Genomic DNA, 24,867 nt, shown 5'->3' with positions numbered 1-24,867 from the left:
TCACAGGAACAGACAGCCTACTGGACACAATTGCAATCACAGCACCAGACATTCTACTGGGAACAATTGCAATCACAAGACCAGACAATCTACTGGACACAATTGCAATCACAGGACCAGACAGCTTACTGGACACAATTGCAATCACAAGACCAGACAGTCTACTGGACACAATTGCAATCACAGGACCAGCCATTCCACTGAACACAATTGCAATCACAGGACCAGACAGCCTACTGGACACAATTGCAATCACAAGACCAGACAGTCTACTGGCCACAACTGCAATCACAAGACCAGACAGCCTACTGGTCACAATTGTAATCACAGGACCAGACAATCTACTGGACACAATTGCAATCACAGGACCAGACATTCTACTGGACACAATTGCAATCACATGACCAGACAGTCTACTGGACACAATTGCAATCACAAGACCAGACATTCTACTGGATACAATTGCAGTCACAGGACCAGACAGCTTACTGGACACAATTGCAATCACAAGACCAGACAGCCTACTGAACACAATTGTAACCACAGGACCAGACAATCTACTGGACACAATTGCAATCACAGGACCAGACATTCTACTGGACACAATTGCAATCACAAGACCAGACAGTCTACTGGACACAATTGCAATCACAAGACCAGACAGTCTACTGGATACAATTGCAATCACAGGACCAGACAATCTACTGGACACAATTGCAATCACAGGACCAGAAAGTCTACAGGACACATTTGCAGTCACAGGACCAGACATTCTACTGGACACAATTGCAATCACAGGACAAGACAGCTTACTGGATACAATGGCAGTTACAAAACCAGACAGTCTACTGGAAACAATTGCAATCACATGACCAGACAGTCTACTAGACACAATCGCAATCACAGGACCAGACAGCCTACTGGACACAATTGCAATCACATGACCAGACAATCTACTGGACACAATTGCAATCACAAAACCAGACAGTCTACTGGAAACAATTGCAATCACAAAACCAGACAGCCTACTGGACACAATTGCAATCACAGGACCAGACAGCCTACTGGACACAATTGCAATCACAGGACCAGACAGCCTACTGGACACAATTGCAATCACAAGACCAGACAGCCTACTGGACACAATTGCAATCACAGGACCAGAAAGTCTACTGAACACAATTGCAATCACATGACCAGACAGTCTACTGGACACAATTGCAATAACGGGAACAGACAGCCTACTGGACACAACTGCAATCACAGGACCAGACATTCTACTGGGAACAATTGCAATCACAAGACCAGACAATCTACTGGACACAATTGCAATCACAGGACCAGACAGCTTACTGGACACAATTGCAATCACAAGACCAGACAGTCTACTGGACACAATTGCAATAACAGGACCAGCCATTCTACTGAACACAATTGCAATCACAGGACCAGACAGCCTACTGGACACAATTGCAATCACAAGACCAGACAGTCTACTGTACACAATTGCAATCACAGGACCAGACAATCTACTGGACACAATTGCAATCACAGGACCAGACAGTCTACTGAACACAATTGCAATCACAGGACCAGCCATTCTACTGAACACAATTGCAATCACAGGACCAGACAGCCTACTGGACACAATTGCAATCACAGGACCAAACAATGTACTGGACACAATTGCAATCACAGAACCAGACAATCTACTAGACACAAATGCAATCACAAGACCAGACATTCTACTGGACACAATTGCAATCACAGGACCAGACAGTCAACTAGACACAATTGCAATCACAAGACCAGACAGTCTACAGGACACAATTGCAATCACAAGACCAGACATTCTACTGGAGACAATTGCAATCACAGGACCAGACATTCTACTGGACACAATTGAAATCACAGGACCAGACAGCCTACTGGACACAATTGCTATCACATGATCAGACAGTCTACTTGACACATATGCAATCACAGGACCGGACAGTCTACTGGACACAATTGCAATCACAAGACCAGACAGCCTACTGGACACAATTGCAATCACAGGACCAGACAGCCTACTGGACACAATTGCAATCACAAGACCAGACAGCCTACTGGACACAATTGCAATCACAGGACCAGAAAGTCTACTGGACACAATTGCAATCACAGGACCAGAAAGTCTACTGAACACAATTGCAATCACATGACCAGACAGTCTACTGGACACAATTGCAATCACAGGAACAGTCAGCCTACTGGACACAATTGCTATCACAGGACCAGAAAGTCTACTGAACACAATTGCAATCACATGACCAGACAGTCTACTGGACACAATTGCAACCACAGGAACAGACAGCCTACTGGACACAATTGCAATCACAGGACCAGACATTCTACTGTGAACAATTGCAATCACAAGACCAGACAATCTACTGGACACAATTGCAATCACAAGACCAGACAGTCTACTGGACACAATTGCAACCACAGGACCAGCCATTCTACTGAACACAATTGCAATCACAGGACCAGACAGCCTACTGGACACAATTGCAATCACAGGACCAGACAATCTACTGGACACAATTGTAATCACAGGACCAGACAGCCTACTGGACACAACTGCAATCACAAGACCAGACAGACTACTGGACACAATTGTAATCACAGGACCAGACAATCTACTGGACACAAATGCAATCACAGGACCAGACATTCTACTGGACACAATTGCAATCACAAGACCAGACAGCCTACTGGACACAATTGCAATCACAGGACCAGACAGCCTACTGAACACAATTGCAATCACAGGACCAGACAGCCTACTGGACACAATTGCAATCACAGGACCAAACAGCCTACTGGACACAATTGCAATCACAGGACCAAACAGCCTACTGGACACAATTGCAATCACATGACCAGACATTCTACTGGACACAATTGCAATCACAGGACAAGACAGCTTACTGGACACAATGGCAATCACAAAACCAGACAGTCTACTTGACACAATTGCAATCACATGACCAGACAGTCTACTAGACACAATTGCAATCACAGGACCAGAAAGTCTACTGGACACAATTGCAATCACAGGACCAGAAAGTGTACTGAACACAATTGCAATCACATGACCAGACAGCCTACTGGACACAATTGCAATCATAGGAACAGACACCCTACTGGACACAATTGCAATAACAAAACCAGACAGCCTACTGGACACAATTTCAATCACAGGACCAGACAGCATACTGGACACAATTGCAATCACAGGACCAGACAGCCTACTGGACACAATTGCAATCACAAGACCAGACAGCCTACTGGACACAATTGCAATCACAGGACCAGAAAGTCTACTGGACACAATTGCAATCACATGACCAGACATTCTACTGGACACAATTGCAATCACAGGACAAGACAGCTTACTGGACACAATTGCAATCACAAAAGTAGACAGTCTACTGGACACAATTGCAATCACAGGACAAGACAGCTTACTGGATACAATGGCAGTCACAAAACCAGACAGTCTACTGGAAACAATTGCAATCACATGACCAGACAGTCTACTAGACACAATCGTAATCACAGGAACAGACAGCCTACTGGACACAATTGCAATCACATGACCAGACAATCTACTGGACACAATTGCAATCACAAAACCAGACAGTCTACTGGAAACAATTGCAATCACAAAACCAGACAGCCTACTGGACACAATTGCAATCACGGGACCAGACAGCCTACTGGACACAATTGCAATCACAGGACCAGACAGCCTACTGGACACAATTGCAATCACAAGACCAGACAGCCTACTGGACACAATTGCAATCACAGGACCAGAAAGTCTACTGAACACAATTGCAATCACATGACCAGACAGTCTACTGGACACAATTGCAATAACGGGAACAGACAGCCTACTGGACACAATTGCAATCACAGGACCAGACATTCTACTGGGAACAATTGCAATCACAAGACCAGACAATCTACTGGACACAATTGCAATCACAGGACCAGACAGCTTACTGGACACAACTGCAATCACAAGACCAGACAGTCTACTGGACACAATTGCAATAACAGGACCAGCCATTCTACTGAACACAATTGCAATCACAGGACCAGACAGCCTACTGGACACAATTGCAATCACAAGACCAGACAGTCTACTGGACACAATTGCAATCACAGGACCAGACAATCTACTGGACACAATTGCAATCACAGGACCAGACAGTCTACTGGACACAATTGCAATCACAGGACCAGCCATTCTACTGAACACAATTGCAATCACAGGAACAGACAGCCTACTGGACACAATTGCAATCACAGAACCAGAAAGTCTACTAAACACAATTGCAATCACATGACCAGACAGTCTACTGGACACAATTGCAATCACATGAACAGACAGCCTACTGGACACAATTGCAATCACAGGACCAGAAAGTCTACTAAACACAATTGCAATCACAAGACCAGACAGCCTACTGGACACAATTGCAATCACAGGACCAGACAATCTACTGGACACAATTGCAATCACACGACCAGACATTCTACTGGACACAATTGCAATCACATGACCAGACAGTCAACTGGACACAATTGCAATCACAAGACCAGACAGTCTACTGGACACAATTGCAATCACAGGACCAGACATTCTACTGGACAATATTGCAATCACAGGACCAGACAGCCTACTGGACACAATTGCAATCACATGATCAGACAGTCTACTGGACACATTTGCAATCACAGGACGAGACAGTCTACTGGACTGAATTGCAATCACAAGACCAGACAGCCTACTGGACACAATTGCAATCACAGGACCAGACAGCCTACTGGACACAATTGCAATCACAAGACCAGACAGCCTACTGGACACAATTGCAATTACAGGACCAGAAAGTCTACTGGACACAATTGCAATCACAGGACCAGAAAGTCTACTGAACACAATTGCAATCACATGACCAGACAGTCTACTGGACACAATTGCAATTCCAGGAACAGACAGCCTACTGGACACAATTGCAATCACAGGACCAGACAGTCTACTGGACACAATTGCAATCACATGACCAGACAGTCTACTAGACACAATTGCAATCGCAGGAACAGACAGCCTACTGGACACAATTGCAATCATAGGACCAGACATTCTACTGGGAACAATTGCAATCACAAGACCAGACAATCTACTGGACACAATTGCAATCACAGGACCAGACAGTCTACTGGACACAATTGCAATCACAGGACCAGCCATTCTACTGCACACAATTGCAATCACAGGACCAGACAGCCTACTGGACACAATTGCAATCACAAGACCAGACAGTCCACTGGACACAACTGCAATCACACGACCAGACAGCCTACTGGACACAATTGTAATCACAGTACCAGACAATCTACTGGACACAATTGCAATCACAGGACCAGACATTCTACTGGACACAATTGCAATCACATGACCAGACAGTCAACTGGACACAATTGCAATCACAAGACCAGACAGTCAACTGGACACAATTGCAATCACAAGACCAGACATTCTACTGGATACAATTGCAATCACAGTAACAGACAATCTACTGGACACAATTGCAATTACAGGACCAGAAAGTCTACTGGACACATTTGCAGTCACAGGACCAGACACTCTACTGGACACAATTGCAATCACAGGACAAGACAGCTTACTGTACATAATGGCAATCACAAAACCAGACAGTCTACTGGACACAATTGCAATCACATGACCAGACAGTCTACTAGACACAATTGCAATCAGAGGACCAGACAGTCTACTGGACACAACTGCAATCACAAGACCAGACAGCCTACTGGACACAATTACAATCACAGGACCAGACAATCTACCGTACACAATTGCAATCACACGACCAGACATTCTACTGGACACAATTGCAATCACATGACCAGACAGCCTATTGGACACAATTGCAATCACAGGACAAGAAAGTCTACTGAACACAATTGCAATCACATGACCAGAGAGTCTACTGGACACAATTGCAATCACAGGAACAGACAGCCTACTGGACACAATTGCAATCACAGCACCAGACATTCTACTGGGAACAATTGCAATCACAAGTCCAGACAATCTACTGGACACAATTGCAATCACAGGACCAGACAGCTTACTGGACACAATTGCAATCACAAGACCAGACAGTCTACTGGACACAATTGCAATCACAGGACCAGCCATTCCACTGAACACAATTGCAATCACAGGACCAGACAGCCTACTGGACACAATTGCAATCACAAGACCAGACAGTCTACTGGCCACAACTGCAATCACAAGACCAGACAGCCTACTGGTCACAATTGTAATCACAGGACCAGACAATCTACTGGACACAATTGCAATCACAGGACCAGACATTCTACTGGACACAATTGCAATCACATGACCAGACAGTCTACTGGACACAATTGCAATCACAAGACCAGACATTCTACTGGATACAATTGCAATCACAGGACCAGACAGCTTACTGGACACAATTGCAATCACAAGACCAGACAGCCTACTGAACACAATTGTAACCACAGGACCAGACAATCTACTGGACACAATTGCAATCACAGGACCAGACATTCTACTGGACACAATTGCAATCACAAGACCAGACAGTCTACTGGACACAATTGCAATCACAAGACCAGACAGTCTACTGGATACAATTGCAATCACAGGACCAGACAATCTACGGGACACAATTGCAATCACAGGACCAGAAAGTCTACAGGACACATTTGCAGTCACAGGACCAGACATTCTACTGGACACAATTGCAATCACAGGACAAGACAGCTTACTGGATACAATGGCAGTCACAAAACCAGACAGTCTACTGGAAACAATTGCAATCACATGACCAGACAGTCTACTAGACACAATCGCAATCACAGGACCAGACAGCCTACTGGACACAATTGCAATCACATGACCAGACAATCTACTGGACACAATTGCAATCACAAAACCAGACAGTCTACTGGAAACAATTGCAATCACAAAACCAGACAGCCTACTGGACACAATTGCAATCACAGGACCAGACAGCCTACTGGACACAATTGCAATCACAGGACCAGACAGCCTACTGGACACAATTGCAATCACAAGACCAGACAGCCTACTGGACACAATTGCAATCACAGGACCAGAAAGTCTACTGAACACAATTGCAATCACATGACCAGACAGTCTACTGGACACAATTGCAATAACGGGAACAGACAGCCTACTGGACACAACTGCAATCACAGGACCAGACATTCTACTGGGAACAATTGCAATCACAAGACCAGAAAATCTACTGGACACAATTGCAATCACAGGACCAGACAGCTTACTGGACACAATTGCAATCACAAGACCAGACAGTCTACTGGACACAATTGCAATAACAGGACCAGCCATTCTACTGAACACAATTGCAATCACAGGACCAGACAGCCTACTGGACACAATTGCAATCACAAGACCAGACAGTCTACTGTACACAATTGCAATCACAGGACCAGACAATCTACTGGACACAATTGCAATCACAGGACCAGACAGTCTACTGAACACAATTGCAATCACAGGACCAGCCATTCTACTGAACACAATTGCAATCACAGGACCAGACAGCCTACTGGACACAATTGCAATCACAGGACCAAACAATGTACTGGACACAATTGCAATCACAGAACCAGACAATCTACTGGACACAAATGCAATCACAAGACCAGACATTCTACTGGACACAATTGCAATCACAGGACCAGACAGTCAACTGGACACAATTGCAATCACAAGACCAGACAGTCTACAGGACACAATTGCAATCACAAGACCAGACATTCTACTGGAGACAATTGCAATCACAGGACCAGACATTCTACTGGACACAATTGAAATCACAGGACCAGACAGCCTACTGGACACAATTGCTATCACATGATCAGACAGTCTACTTGACACATATGCAATCACAGGACCAGACAGTCTACTGGACACAATTGCAATCACAAGACCAGACAGCCTACTGGACACAATTGCAACCACAGGAACAGACAGCCTACTGGACACAATTGCAATCACAGGACCAGACATTCTACTGTGAACAATTGCAATCACAAGACCAGACAATCTACTGGACACAATTGCAATCACAAGACCAGACAGTCTACTGGACACAATTGCAACCACAGGACCAGCCATTCTACTGAACACAATTGCAATCACAGGACCAGACAGCCTACTGGACACAATTGCAATCACAGGACCAGACAATCTACTGGACACAATTGTAATCACAGGACCAGACAGCCTACTGGACACAACTGCAATCACAAGACCAGACAGACTACTGGACACAATTGTAATCACAGGACCAGACAATCTACTGGACACAATTGCAATCACAGGACCAGACATTCTACTGGACACAATTGCAATCACAAGACCAGACAGCCTACTGGACACAATTGCAATCACAGGACCAGACAGCCTACTGAACACAATTGCAATCACAGGACCAGACAGCCTACTGGACACAATTGCAATCACAGGACCAAACAGCCTACTGGACACAATTGCAATCACAGGACCAAACAGCCTACTGGACACAATTGCAATCACATGACCAGACATTCTACTGGACACAATTGCAATCACAGGACAAGACAGCTTACTGGACACAATGGCAATCACAAAACCAGACAGTCTACTTGACACAATTGCAATCACATGACCAGACAGTCTACTAGACACAATTGCAATCACAGGACCAGAAAGTCTACTGGACACAATTGCAATCACAGGACCAGAAAGTGTACTGAACACAATTGCAATCACATGACCAGACAGCCTACTGGACACAATTGCAATCATAGGAACAGACACCCTACTGGACACAATTGCAATAACAAAACCAGACAGCCTACTGGACACAATTTCAATCACAGGACCAGACAGCATACTGGACACAATTGCAATCACAGGACCAGACAGCCTACTGGACACAATTGCAATCACAAGACCAGACAGCCTACTGGACACAATTGCAATCACAGGACCAGAAAGTCTACTGGACACAATTGCAATCACATGACCAGACATTCTACTGGACACAATTGCAATCACAGGACAAGACAGCTTACTGGACACAATTGCAATCACAAAAGTAGACAGTCTACTGAACACAATTGCAATCACAGGACCAGACAGCGTACTGGACACAATTGCAATCACAGGAGCAGAAAGTCTACTGGACACAATTGCAATCACATGACAAGACAGCTTACTGGACACAATTGCAATCACAAAACCAGACAGTCTACTGGACACAATTGCAATCACATGACCAGACATTCTACTGGACACAATTGCAATCACAGGACAAGACAGCCTACTGGACACAATTGCAATCACATGACAAGACAGCTTACTGGACACAATTGCAATCACAAAACCAGACAGTCTACTTGACACAATTGCAATCACATGACCAGACATTCTACTGGACACAATTGCAATCACAGGACAAGACAGCCTACTGGACACAATTGCAATCACATGACCAGACAGTCTACTGGACACAATTGCAATCACAGGACCAAACAGCCTACTCGACACAATTGCAATCACAAGACCAGAAAGTCTACAGGACACATTTGCAATCACAGGACCAGACAGTCTACTGGACACAATTGCAATCACATGACCAGACAATCTATTGGACACAACTGAAATCACAGGACCAGACAGTCTACAAGACACATTTGCAATCACAGGACCAGACAGTCTACTGGACACAATTGCAATCACAGGACCAGACATTCTACTGGACACAATTGCAATCACAGGACCAGACATTCTACTGGACACAATTGCAATCACATGACAAGACAGCTTACTGGACACAATTGCAATCACAAAACCAGACAGTCTAGTGGACACAATTGCAATCACATGACCAGACAGACTACTGGACACAATTGCAATCACAGGACCAGACAGCCTACTGGACACAATTGCAATCACAGGACCAGAAAGTCTACTGGACACAATTGCAATCACATGACCAGACATTCTACTGGACACAATTGCAATCACATGACCAGACATTCTACTGGACACAATTGCAATCACAGGACCAGACAGCCTACTGAACACAATTGCAATCACAGGACCAGACATTCTACTAGACACAATTGCAATCACAGAACAAGACAGCTTACTGGACACAATTGCAATCACAAAACCAGACAGTCTACTGGACACAATTGCAATCACATGACCAGACAGTCTACTGGACACAATTGCAATCACAAGACCAGACAATCTACTGGACACAATTGCAATCACAAGACCAGACAGTCTACTGGACACAAGTGCAACCACAGGACCAGCCATTCTACTGAACACAATTGCAATCACAGGACCAGACAGCCTACTGGACACAATCGCAATCACAGGACCAGACAATCTACTGGACACAATTGTAATCACAGGACCAGACAGTCTACTGGACACAACTGCAATCACAAGACCAGACAGACTACTGGACACAATTGTAATCACAGGACCAGACAATCTACTGGACACAATTGCAATCACAGGACCAGACATTCTACTGGACACAATTGCAATCACAAGACCAGACAGCCTACTGGACACAATTGCAATCACAGGACCAGACAGCCTACTGAACACAATTGCAATCACAGGACCAGACAGCCTACTGGACACAATTGCAATCACAGGACCAAACAGCCTACTGGACACAATTGCAATCACAGGACCAAACAGCCTACTGGACACAATTGCAATCACATGACCAGAAAGTCTACTGGACACATTTGCAATCACAGAACAAGACAGCTTACTGGACACAATTGCAATCACATGACCAGACAGTCTACTGGACACAATTGCAATCACAGGACCAAACAGCCTACTGGACACAATTGCAATCACAGGACCAGACAGCATACTGGACAAAATTGCAATCATAGAACCAGACAGCCTACTGGACACAATTGCAATCACAAGACCAGACAACCTACTGGACACAATGGCAATCACAAAACCAGACAGTCAACTGGACACAATTACAATCACATGACCAGACAGTCTACTGGACACAATTGCAATCATAAGACCAGACAGTCTACTGGACACAATTGCAATCATAGGACCAGACAGCCTACTGTACACAAATGCAATCACAAGACCAAACAGCCTACTGGACACATTTGCAATCACAGGACCAGAAAGTCTACTGGACACAATTGCAATCACAGGACCAAAAAGTCTACTGGACACAATTGCAATCACAGGACCAGACATTCTAATGGACACAATTGCAATCATAAGACCAGACAATCTACTGGACATAATTGCAATCACAGGACCAGACAGCCTACTGGACACAATTGAAATCATGTGACCAGACAGCCTACTGGACACAATTGCAATCACATGACCAGACAGCCTACTTGACACAATTGCAATCACAGGACAAGACAGCTTACTGGACACAATTGCAATCATGGGACCAGACAGCCAACTGGACACAATTGTAATCACAGGACCAGACAGCCTACTGGACACAATTGCAATCACAAGACCAGACTGCCTACTGGACGCAATTGCAATCACAGGACCAGACATTCTACTGGACACAATTGCAATCACAAGACCAGACAGTCTACTGGACATAATTGCAATCACAGGACCAGACAGCCTACTGGACACAATTGAAATCATGTGACCAGACAGCCTACTGGACACAATTGCAATCACATGACCAGACAGCCTACTGGACACAATTGCAATCACAGGACAAGACAGCTTACTGGACACAATTGCAATCATGGGACCAGACAGCCAACTGGACACAATTGTAATCACAGGACCAGACAGCCTACTGGACACAACTGCAATCACAAGACCAGACTGCCTACTGGACGCAATTGCAATCACAGGACCAGACAGTCTACTGGACGCAATTACAATCACAGAACCAGATGAACATTACAATCACAAATTATACAAGAATAAAATACAGATTCATTTGACATACATACATACTCACCTACAAATACATTTCTTTCATAATTATCACAGAATATAGAAAAGGGAATATATTGCATATAGATCAGATAATGCAAAATATATTAATAAATATATCATTGATATTGTTTCCAGTATGTACTTCTCAAATAAACACACTACTGGATTGGCTAATCTTTCTGCAAACAAATTACAACTTTATCTGTAATATTTACTAGCATGTACAGTTGAAGTAAGTAACTTCTGCAACCCCACCACATTCAATGATTTTGAACCATTACAATGAAATGCACAAACAAGTTCTTCTTTTAATCAATTTTAATTGACAATTTAACAGCAAATAGATTCCTCCAAGAGAAGGTTGTGAAATATCACAGGTTGTCTTTGAGGGAAGATCTTGTAAGTTAATTTTATATCACAATAGACAGATAGTCAAAGAAAAATTAAATTATGAAGCAGTGAATATTTCTTTGGGATTTTTAAGACAAAGATCCATAGTGACTTTCACCAGATTTTGTCTTGAGTTCACAAAACTGATTGCTGTGAATATTAATTAGTTATTGAATATAGTGTTATGTGTTTTTAATAAATTGCCATGGTTTCAAACCAAAAAATATCAGAACATGACATAAAGTACAGTTTGAAGGCACATTGATTATCACTGAGAAATATTACAATGACAGCAAGTTGATACAATTTGTTTCTTAAACAAAGAGGAAACAGGATTTGTTAAAAATTGCAGATGAGTAAAAAAAAACACAATTTGAATATTGCATGAATACAATGCATGACTATACAGTATTCTGCTGATATATAATATAACGTTTAACACAAATTTTCTTGTACACAACATCACAAGTGCTTCGTCACAAGAGGAAAGGTATATTTTATAGGAAAGGTATATTTTACTGTTTGTCTCATGTGCCCTTTGAATCATGGGAAACCACCATGCTTCTTGTGAGAAACTGGATCTAATTAGTAGTAAATTGAAAGTTATCTAGAAGACTGTTTCTAATTGGCTACCAATCTTAAACACCTATACCTGATAAGCCAATCATGGAAGACTTTGCTTATTCACTGACCAATCAAATTGTTGCTTGTTTACAAATTTGAATGCTGTCAAAGCTGTTCAATGGTGAAGATATTATTTTCTGGTAAAATTTCATAAATGTTTTACAAAGAGATATATAAACTTTTAGATTGAAAGCAAACAGAAATCTGATCTACAGAAATGTATTTACTTGAAATTTTAAGTACATTTAAAATTTTACTGTTTCTTATTTTAATAGTGTTGTTTTAAAAAAATAACTTTGAGAAGAATGAGAACTCACAATTACTGGTACATCAATAGAAAAACAATATTTTCTACATAACACAGGAAACAACTTTCAGAGCCTTCTACGATTATGCAATCATGGTCAACTATTCACCATAAATTTGACTAATTAACTGGAAATGTAAGCAGTGTCAATTGCATGCTTTACACTTGAATGTCAAATGCTTTCTGTGGTTCTGATAAAGCCACTGTTCTAAGTATGTGATGTTTGAATACCTGGTAAATTTGAAGTGATAAGCTAAAAGTGATCACCATAACTACATGTAGGTGGTTATTGTAGAAGCCTCTCAGAAAATATGCATTACCCTAGAAATATTTTCAATACAGATTCTTACTTCAAAAACAAAACATGTCTAAATATCTGTTGACAACATACAAGTATATTACGGTAAAAATGATTACAGGAAACAAGAATTAAATGAAAAGAACATAATTATGTTAATATCAATCATTTACAGAATTATGAATAGAAAGTTATAGAATGACAATGTGTACTTACAATTACTGCTACTGTGATTAAAAAAAGTGTTTGAAATGTTTATCACTACATTAATATCACAGTAAAAAGTGCAGCAATGAACTGGTTGTATGGGTTCACTAAATACCAGTAATAAATTTGAATACAGGTTATGAACCGACAATGTGTGGTTGATTCAGCTACATTTTAAGTATAGTGATAATACTGTTTGATTTTAAAACTTTTTTGCATCATACAGTCAATGTATATTACTAAACTGCACATGTACCTTTGCATCAAGCCATCCCTGGATAGTATATGATTCTGTAGTTAAAATTAACTACCAGTAGCTTGTTTTATAACTTGTTGCACAAGTCAATGATCAATATTTCTGGATTCAATGCCCTATCATTCTATGAAAAAATGCAGCTGAGATTGGCCTGCCAACCACTGTGTGTTCTATGCTAAAACTGCACAAAATATGGCAATAGACAACACAAAGTTCACATGTACATGTACCATATGGTAATATACAACACAAACTTCACATGTACATGTATCATATGGTAATAGACAATACAAACTTCACATGTACCATATGGTAATAGACAACACAAACTTCACATGTATCATATTGCACCCAGGCTACATTTAACAATTTGTAACTAAACAATGTACTCAGCATCAGGACAGTGTATTAATTATAATTTTTTATTGGCAAAACACTGGTGCATCATTTTGCACATTTTGATGTACTTTTCTATGATTTGTTTTGTTAATTTTAAACAATAGTGAAATAGGTGACAAAAATTGATTTTTATGCTCAAAGTGTTAAGATGTCCTCACAGATGAGCTTACAGACACCATTTTCTCTTTCCCTTCCGCTCAGTGGTTCTTTTACTCATGTCTTGCTCTCTTTTTTCTTTGTCATAATAGTCTTTCTCTTTGATGTACCAAGTGGGTGGCCAGCGATGACGCTGTAGATATCGGGCATCCTCAGACGCCACATTACGGAGGCTCTTCATGTACTCTTGATGTAAATCACTGAAGTGTCGTGCTAAAAACGTCAAACACCACGAATGCAGTTGATGGGCATTGTGCATCTGTCAAAAAAAAAGAGAAACACAATGATGATACCGTAATAACAAAAACACTGACACTGACACAGTGTTGGTAACACATCCAAGACTAATATGCTAACCATAGAGTACCTTGCCATTGTCGGTGATAGTTATTGCACCTTCATCAACAGATTCACTGATGCATTACTGTTGCTTATACCGGCTACATCATAGTTGTATTGACAAACCCACATTGTTGTTTTCTGGGAATTTGGTGATTCATTTTAGTAGCCTAAGCAACTCCTAGCCAATCAAGAACAGAACACTTGACATGCAAACAACACAAGCCAAACATCAGAGAAATTGATGGTGAAATCACCAAAAAGCAAGGGCGCAATAACTATTATATATAACAATAACTATATAATTTTTTTGCTTTTTTGTTAAAACGTTTTTCAATATTCATAAAAGCTTAATATTTGAGAAATTCTTATTATTCAGGCCATCCTACTCGAGATGTAATAGGATGTGTTACCTTTCTACGTGATGTGGTGATGGTGGTATGATTTTTTTTAATTTAATTTCAACTGCATTCTCTTACCTGTGCAACATTCAACATATTGATGACATCTTCTTGGATGTCGCGTTCTTTCTCCAAAGCCAGGTTGAATTCTCTGATGATATTCTCCTCGCCCAGAGCAACCAGTCTTGGCAAACACAAGAAATTGGCCATTTCAATCAGACATAAACATTCGGCAGGTTTCATCGGTGGACACTGGTCAGTATATAGGTATTCTTGCAATGCCTGAAAACAGTGCTTAGTTCCCGGCATAAAAACCTGCATGAAAATAAATGATGAGATTGGATATAACCAGAATGTTTGCTGCATATTAGGGACAATTGAAAATGTTTGCATCTGGTCATATGTTTTTTTAAAATTGACACTTACTGGCAGCTAATTATTTTTATTTATCATTTATCAATGAAAACTAAACTTACATAATTGTATATTTAGTGAGTTTCCATCAAGATAAAATCTGTCTATTAGATTCAATGAGAGGTTCTCTTCTGTAATTGATTGTTGTTGCAATTAGTGACAGGAATGAAAACACTAAGATTACCATATAATCATTTTAATAATCAGTGCTGACAAATTGACATTTACACCACACAATACATGTAGGTGACCAAGCTCATATGCTCTGTAGATGCAAAAATTTAATGTTTCTCCCTTAATGCATTGTCACATGTGTTATCAGTGGATGTAAGACTTGAATTCAGCTCAAACTCCCATAATGCACTGTCACATGTGTGATCAGTGGATGTAAGACTTGAATTCAGCTCAAACTCCCATAATGCATTGTCACATGTGTTATCAGTGGATGTAAAACTTGAATTCAGCTCAAACTCCCATAATGCACTGTCACATGTGTGATCAGTGGACGTAAAACTTGAATTCAGCTCAAACTCCCATAATGCATTGTCACATGTGTGATCAGTGGATGTAAAACTTGAATTCAGCTCAAACTCCCATAATGCACTGTCACATGTGTTATCAGTGGATGTAAGACTTGAATTCAGCTCAAACTCCCATAATGCATTGTCACATGTGTGATCAGTGGACGTAAAACTTGAATTCAGCTCAAACTCCCATAATGCATTATCATAAGCTCAGTAACACTTATTAGGTTTGAAAACTTGCATCTTGCATGCTTTGTTGTATTCATGTAATAACCTCTTACATAATTTGGTGTATTCATGTATTATTTGACTATTATAACAATCAATTACCTCATAACATGTGCTTTCTTTGAAGTTACCACCCAGCATAGCATACATCATATCACATCTAGCCATCAATAAAGCTCTATGGGAAGCCACTGTACCATCATCAGTCTGAATTAACATGTCTAGAGTCAAAAAGTAAATTTAAAAGTTAGTATTAGGAAATTAGAATATATTGTTATTGACTTAACATGTTTGTACCCAAGTGCTAAGATGTCAAAAACAGTGTACCTTCGTGATAGCTGCAAACTTGGACAATTATGAACTTTGTTTAATGCATAACAACATAGCATAACAGGTTATGTAATAATAGTAATATAAAAAGAAATGAAGCCAAAACCCACTAATGTGTTGAAGGGAAAAAAAAGAGTCTAGGCGCCCTCAAGTGTCAATTCTGTGATAGGAATAGATGACAAGCTAAAAACCTCCCAATTCAAAAATTCATCTGTAAAAGTATTCTTATTTAGAAAATATGTGTCATATTTATGTTACATTCAAACACATTCCTTTGTTTGCATTTGTAGTAGCAACAATGTAGTGTATCCTGAACTTAACACACAAAGTGATAACAATCACCTTGGTACCACTGCCACTAAATGGATATTATCATATACCTTGTATTGCTTGGTCTTGTAATACTAGAGAAAGTGCGCCCTCACATCAGGGCAATAATTCCCTGTATCACACCTGGCCCAGCTTTCATCATTCATAACAAAACGTCATTCTAAATTACGTCGTGTACGCCATAGTAAAATTGTACTTGTAAGAATATTGTCTAGAAATACATCATACACAGCAACAAAAATAAAGGTATGACACTAACCTGAAAACAATCCTTTTCTTAGAATAAGTTCTCTCAGTCTGCTAGTTCTTCCTAACATGTATTGTGCTTTTAGAATAATTTCATTGACATATGCATCATGATTCATCACACCGGTAACCAAGGTAACCAAAGATGTCAACTTTAGTGCATCAGCCACTGTAATCAACTCTGACAGGTTGATATTATGCCATCGTTCTTGATCGAAAGTACCAGTGTAAAGATATTCCAGACAAACTTGGAAAGCCACTGGTGAGATATGCTGCTGTACTGTGACTACAGTCTGGATACTAGGCTTCCCGTTTACTGGATTGTCAACTGGTTGTAAGTGAATCGAGGCCAATGCTGGGTGGTCCAATATTTTACCTGGATATCCAAGAAATTTGGCAGTGGAATGAACACTGCAATGGCTCGTGGATGGTTCATTAAATAGTGACGTTGAGGGCAGTATTTTAGGAGCACAAGCACCCAGTAGTTCAATGGAATCCTCACTACTGGGAGTCCTTACTACTTCACTGGCTGGAATATTTGATGCAGCGCCCTCTAGTGGGAGGTTTAGCTTGGCAGTGAGATCTGGAGTAGAATCGGTGAATGTTGTCCAAGACGATGTGCCAGGGGTTGTCATGACAACAGTGCTCATCTCTTCCTTGTAGTCCCTAGACTTAATTCCATTATTGCCAGCGATGCTATCCAGCATATTTGGGTGAACTCCCTCTACTTTACAAGTGGAATCCCCAATTTTAGCTGACAAATCCATCATGAACAAGTCAAAGAACAATGGTGATGCAGCAACTAAACACACCTGGAAACAAATTAAAAGCATTAAACAAGACATAATTTCATGCTACTTTTGTTCAATGTGATGGGTAATATTCACACATAGTCATCTACAGGTAAAGCAGATCTCCCAGTTTTCATTGAAAATATTGATGTATGAATGAACAATTCTGTATTGTCACAACTGAGTGTCATGCATGTGAGTCCCACCCAATTACATAGCAACCAATTAAAGATGGCTGCTGTACATGTAAAGCAGACTGGTGCACAGTCACAGACCATTTACCTTGTGTTGAACCGTATCAGAGAAGACACATTTAGAAGCAGGTTATTGATAGAATTAACCAGTGTTGGCAAAACAAATAAAAATAAAACAGTGAAAAACAGTTTTTGACATTTACTTATGTTCCCACTTACCCTGTGCGCTGGAATGAGTATACCTTTCACCAAAAAAACAACATCTGAACAACAGGGATTATCCAACAAACTTCCTATATCACTGCAGAATGAAGATGGGGGCAATGTCAAGTCTGGTGGTTCTGGTTTGGGTGGCAAATAAGGCTCTTGCAGTAGTGGACTCTGTACTTTCCGTAAACTAGAAATCCAAAATCGAGTGTGTCGCCGGGATATCAGTGCGGCTCGGATTACATTATCAAACAGTTCACGTATTCCAAACATTGTAACAACGCTGGTTTCATAGTATGTAGCACCAATATCCTTGGCAACTTGGCGACAGTCGTAAGGAGATATGATATCTTTTTCATATATGGGCCTGCAATGAAAATATAAGAATACAAGGCATTATCATAAATTTCATTTAAATCAAATTGGTCAAAGAAAACAAGAACCCAGCGAGTTTTTAACATTATTCCCAAATAATTATTACACTCAGGTGACAGACATGATACAAAGTGGAGCCAGTTTATTTGTGTGATTCCTTCCGTTATTCTGAATATATACATGTATGTGTTATTTCAGCATGTGCATCTATGTAGCATTTTAGCACATACATGTATGTGTTATTTCAGCATGTGCATCTACGTAGCATTTTAGCACATACATCTGTGTTACTTCAGCATGTGCATCTATGTAGCATTTTAGCACATACATGTATGTGTTATTTCAGCATGTGCATCTATGTAGCATTTTAGCACATACATGTATGTGTTATTTCAGCATGTGCATCTACGTAGCATTTTAGCACATACATCTGTGTTATTTCAGCATGTGCATCTATGTACAATTTTAGCACATACATCTATGTGCTATTTCAGCATGTGCATCTATGTACCATTTTAGCACATACATCTGTGTTATTTCAGCATGTGCATCTATGTAGCATTTTAGCACATACATCTATGTGTTATTTCAGCATGTGCATCTATGTAGCATTTTAGCACATACATCTATGTGTTATTTCAGCATGTGCATCTATGTACAATTTTAGCACATACATCTATGTGTTATTTCAGCATGTGCATCTATGTAGCATTTTAGCACATACATCCATCCATGTGTTATTTCAGCATGTGCATCTATGTAGCATTTTAGCACATACATATATGTGTTATTTCAGCATGTGCATCTATGTAAAATTTCAACACATACATCTATGTGTTATTTCAGCATGTACATCTAGGTACAATTTTAGCACATACCTCTATGTGTTATTTCAGCATGTGCATCTATGTACCATTTTAGCACATACATCTATGTGTTATTTCAGCATGTGCATCTATGTACCATTTTAGCACATACATCCATGTGTTGTTTCACCATGTGCATCTATGTACCATGTTAGCACATACATCTGTGTTATTTCAGCATGTGCATCTATGTACAATTTTAGCACATACATACATGTATGTGTTATTTCAGCATGTGCATCTAAGTACCATTTTAGCACATACATCTATGTGTTTTTTCAGCATGTGCATCTATGTACCATTTTAGCACATACATCCATGTGTTTTTTCAGCATGTGCATCTATGTACCATTTTAGCACATACATCCATGTGTTATTTCAGCATGTGCATCTATGTACCATTTCAACACATACATCTATGTGTTATTTCAGCATGTGCACTTATGTACCATTTTAGCACATACATCTATGTGTTATTTTAGCATGTGCATCTATGGACAATTTCAACACATACATCTATGTGTTATTTCAGCATGTGCATCTATGTACCATTTTAGCACATACATCTGTGTTTTTTCAGCATGTGCATCTATGTACAATTTTAGCACATACATCTATGTGTTATTTCAGCATGTGCATCTATGTAGCATTTTAGCACATACATCCATGTGTTTTCAGCATGTGCATCTATGTACAATTTTAGCACATACCTCTGTGTGTTATTTCAGCATGTGCATCTATGTACCATTTTAGCACATACATCTATGTGTTATTTCAGCATATGCATCTATGTACCATTTTAGGACATACATCTATGTGTTATTTCAGCGTGTGCATCTATGTACCATTTTAGCACATACATCTGTGTTTTTTCAGCATGTGCATCTATGTACAATTTTAGCACATACATCTGTGTTTTTCAGCATGTGCATCTATGTACCATTTTAGCACATACATCCATGTGTTATTTCAGCATGTGCATCTATGTACCATTTTAGCACATACATCTATGTGCTATTTCAGCATGTGCATCTATGTACAATTTTAGCACATACATCTATGTGCTATTTCAGCATGTGCATCTATGTACAATTTTAGCACATACCTCTATGTGTTATTTCAGCATGTGCATCTATGGACAATTTCAATACATACATCTATGTGTTGTTTCAGCATGTGCATCTATGTACCATTTTAGCACATACATCTGTGTTTTTTCAGCATGTGCATCTATATACCATTTTAGCACATACATCTGTGTTTTTTCAGCATGTGCATCTATGTGCCATTTTAGCACACACATCCATGTGTTATTTCAGCATGTGCATCTATGTACCATTTTAGCACATACCTCTATGTGTAATTTCAGCATGTGCATCTATGTACCATTTTAGCACATACCTCTATGTGTTATTTCAGCATGTGCATCTATGTGCCATTTTAGCACACACATCCATGTGTTATTTCAGCATGTGCATCTATGTACCATTTTAGCACATACCTCTATGTGTAATTTCAGCATGTGCATCTATGTACCATTTTAGCACATACATCTATGTGTTATTTCAGCATGTGCATCTATGTACTATTTTAGCACATACATCTGTTTTTTTCAGCATGTGCATCTATGTACAATTTTAGCACAAACATATATGTGTTTTTTCAGCATGTGCATCTATGTACCATTTTAGCACATACATATATGTGTTATTTCAGCACATGCATCTATGTACCATTTTAGGACATACATCTATGTGTTATTTCAGCATGTGCATCTATGTACGATTTTAGCACATACATCTGTGTTTTTCAGCATGTACATCTATGTACAATTTTAGCACATACCTCTATGTGTTATTTCAGCATGTGCATCTATGTGCCATTTTAGCACACACATCCATGTGTTATTTCAGCATGTGCATCTATGTACCATTTTAGCACATACATCTATGTGTTATTTCAGCATGTGCATCTATGGACAATTTCAACACATACATCTATGTGTTATTTCAGCATGTGCATCTATGTAGCATTTTAGCACATACATCTATGTGTTTTTTCAGCATGTGCATCTATGCACAATTTTAGCACATACATCTATGTGTTTTTCAGCATGTGCATCTATGTAAAATTTCAACACATATATCTATGTGTAATTTCAGCATGTACATCTATGTACAATTTTAGCACATACCTGTGTGTGTTATTTCAGCATGTGCATCTATGTACCATTTTAGCACATACATCTATGTGTTATTTCAGCATATGCATCTATGTACCATTTTAGAACATACATCTATGTGTTATTTCAGCGTGTGCATCTATGTACCATTTTAGCACATACATCTGTGTTTTTTCAGCATGTGCATCTATGTACAATTTTAGCACATACCTCTGTGTGTTATTTCAGCATGTGCATCTATGTACCATTTTAGCACATACATCTATGTGTTATTTCAGCATATGCATCTATGTACCATTTTAGGACATACATATATGTGTTTTTTCAGCATGTGCATCTATGTACAATTTTAGCACACACATCTGTGTGTTATTTCAGCATGTGCATCTATGTACCATTTTAGCACATACATCTATGTGTTATTTCAGCATATGCATCTATGTACCATTTTAGGACATACATATATGTGTTTTTTCAGCATGTACATCTGTGTACAATTTTAGCACATACCTCTATGTGTTATTTCAGCATGTGCATCTATGTACCATTTTAGCACATACATCTATGTGTTATTTCAGCATATGCATCTATGTACCATTTTAGGACATACATATATGTGTTTTTTCAGCATGTGCATCTATGTACAATTTTAGCACATACCTCTGTGTGTTATTTCAGCATGTGCATCTATGTACCATTTTAGCACATACATCTATGTGTTATTTCAGCATATGCATCTATGTACCATTTTAGGACATACATATATGTGTTTTTTCAGCATGTACATCTGTGTACAATTTTAGCACATACCTCTATGTGTTATTTCAGCATGTGCATCTATGTGCCATTTTAGCACACACATCCATGTGTTATTTCAGCATGTGCATCTATGTACCATTTTAGCACATACATCTATGTGTTTTTCAGCATGTGCATCTATGTACCATTTTAGCACATACATATATGTATTATTTCACCATGTGCATCTATGTGTTATTTTAAAATGTTCATCCCCAGGGGAATACATAATTGTTATGACATGGAAGTGTTTGCCCCTAGAGGGTGTCACTTATAAGGATGTTATGATGAAACATGGGAAATCACTTACTTTGTGAATAATCCTCTGGTTGCATTGATTTCATCCAAATTAGCACATCTCAAATCATTCTGACATCCACACATAATAATTGGTGTGCGGGGGCAGAAACGCCTAATCTCTGGCAACCACACAGTCTTGATATGTCGTAGTGTAGGTGGTTTTGCAATAGAGAAACAAACAAGCACAACATCACATCTGAAAGATGGCATATATAGAGTCACTTGTAGAGGTTACACACATTTTAATAGGTTTGGCAGCAATGACCAATTCATACACACACATAAACAAATAGATATTAATTAGATATCAAGGGATACCTCCAGAGGAAAGAAAGTGCCAACTTTGTAATAATGAGGCTATTGGCAATGAAATGCATGCACTTTTAGACTGTAACCATACTGGAATATCAAATGCTCGTACTGAATTTCTGAATACAGTTAGCAATCATGAAGAGCATATCTTTACACTATCAAAACAACAAATGTTTGCAGAAATTTTAAGCTTGAGAGATGGGTTCATTTTAAATAGTGCTAGTAAATTTATTGACAGCATATTATTTTATTATAAGTAATTTTACTTAGACTTCAGTCTTTTATGTATATTTTTTTTTGTTTCACGTGTGTACTTATGTTTTATTATATTTAATGTCTTTTAACCACAGATAATGTACCTAAATATATTATTTGAAGTCAAATAACATATACTACACTATACATGTAATACTATACTATTTAAAGTTACAGGATCTTTGTATAGATTATCACATTGTGTGATTGGTTAAAACTCAGTCACATGACATGAAATAACAAGCCATGGACATCACAGTCCCTGTTAGTTATCAAATTTAAGATATAGAGTTTTGTTCATACTAATAGAGTTTGAACACAAGTGAGCCATCTTGGATTGAATCAGTAAACCACTGCATGTGCACATGTCCCAGATAAAGTACTAGGCACATGCAAAGAATGAACAGATTTGGTCAATAGGGTTCTGAAATACGACTCTGGATGAACGAACATACGGACGCGGAGATCGAATTATAAGTATGTGATGTCAAACTGTATGATATATTTTTCTGTCCATCTTGTATTATCTCTCCATAATGTGGAGATAAGTATATTATGTATGCGATAATGGCTTATATTTTTATATTTTTCAAAATAAAATCAATTTACCATATAATTTAGAATGAAAACTAAGATAAAATGTACACAAATATATTCATACTGTAATCAGCTCTAATTTTATAAGAGGGAAATTTTCACAAGTCAAGAAAAATTGCTGATTTTGTGAAGGGAATACATTATTGAGATTTTAAACAAGCAGCCTGTCGGCTGAGATAGCTCCGCTGTTAGCAATGCACATGGCAATTAAAGAACAGAAGATATCATTAGAAAATGAACAAATCTGAGAGAGGTCCACATGTAGTACCTATATGTATAATATATCAAAGCAATTGGACTTGCGGTTTTCAACAAGAAGTCGAAAATATCACTTTTTACCAAAAATTACAAAAATATTCATCAAAATTAGAGAATTAAAGATATCAT

At 39.3% G+C, this 24,867-nt stretch overlaps 1 protein-coding gene across 2 annotated transcripts in view; it reads right to left on the bottom strand.

Annotated features, from left to right (window-relative positions):
- Positions 1–12,330: 12,330 nt before the first annotated feature.
- LOC100370762 (rho-related BTB domain-containing protein 1-like) overlaps positions 12,331–24,867 on the bottom strand; it is a 100,783-nt gene continuing 88,246 nt past the window's right edge. For both annotated transcript variants that reach the window (XM_085504560.1, XM_085504561.1), the window contains exons 4-9: positions 23,327–23,512; positions 18,808–19,162; positions 17,617–18,415; positions 16,800–16,918; positions 15,610–15,846; positions 12,331–15,050 (exon numbers count right to left, since the gene is read on the bottom strand). In XM_085504560.1, coding sequence (XP_085360686.1) covers positions 14,802–15,050; positions 15,610–15,846; positions 16,800–16,918; positions 17,617–18,415; positions 18,808–19,162; positions 23,327–23,512 — 1,945 coding nt within the window. In that variant the 3' untranslated portion in view covers positions 12,331–14,801. The remainder of the gene's footprint in view (positions 15,051–15,609; positions 15,847–16,799; positions 16,919–17,616; positions 18,416–18,807; positions 19,163–23,326; positions 23,513–24,867) is intronic.

Source organism: Saccoglossus kowalevskii, chromosome 10 (assembly GCF_978046115.1).
Source record: "Saccoglossus kowalevskii chromosome 10, keSacKowa6.1, whole genome shotgun sequence".
NCBI lineage: Eukaryota > Metazoa > Hemichordata > Enteropneusta > Harrimaniidae > Saccoglossus > Saccoglossus kowalevskii.
This window is presented reverse-complemented; position numbering and strand designations above follow the sequence as displayed.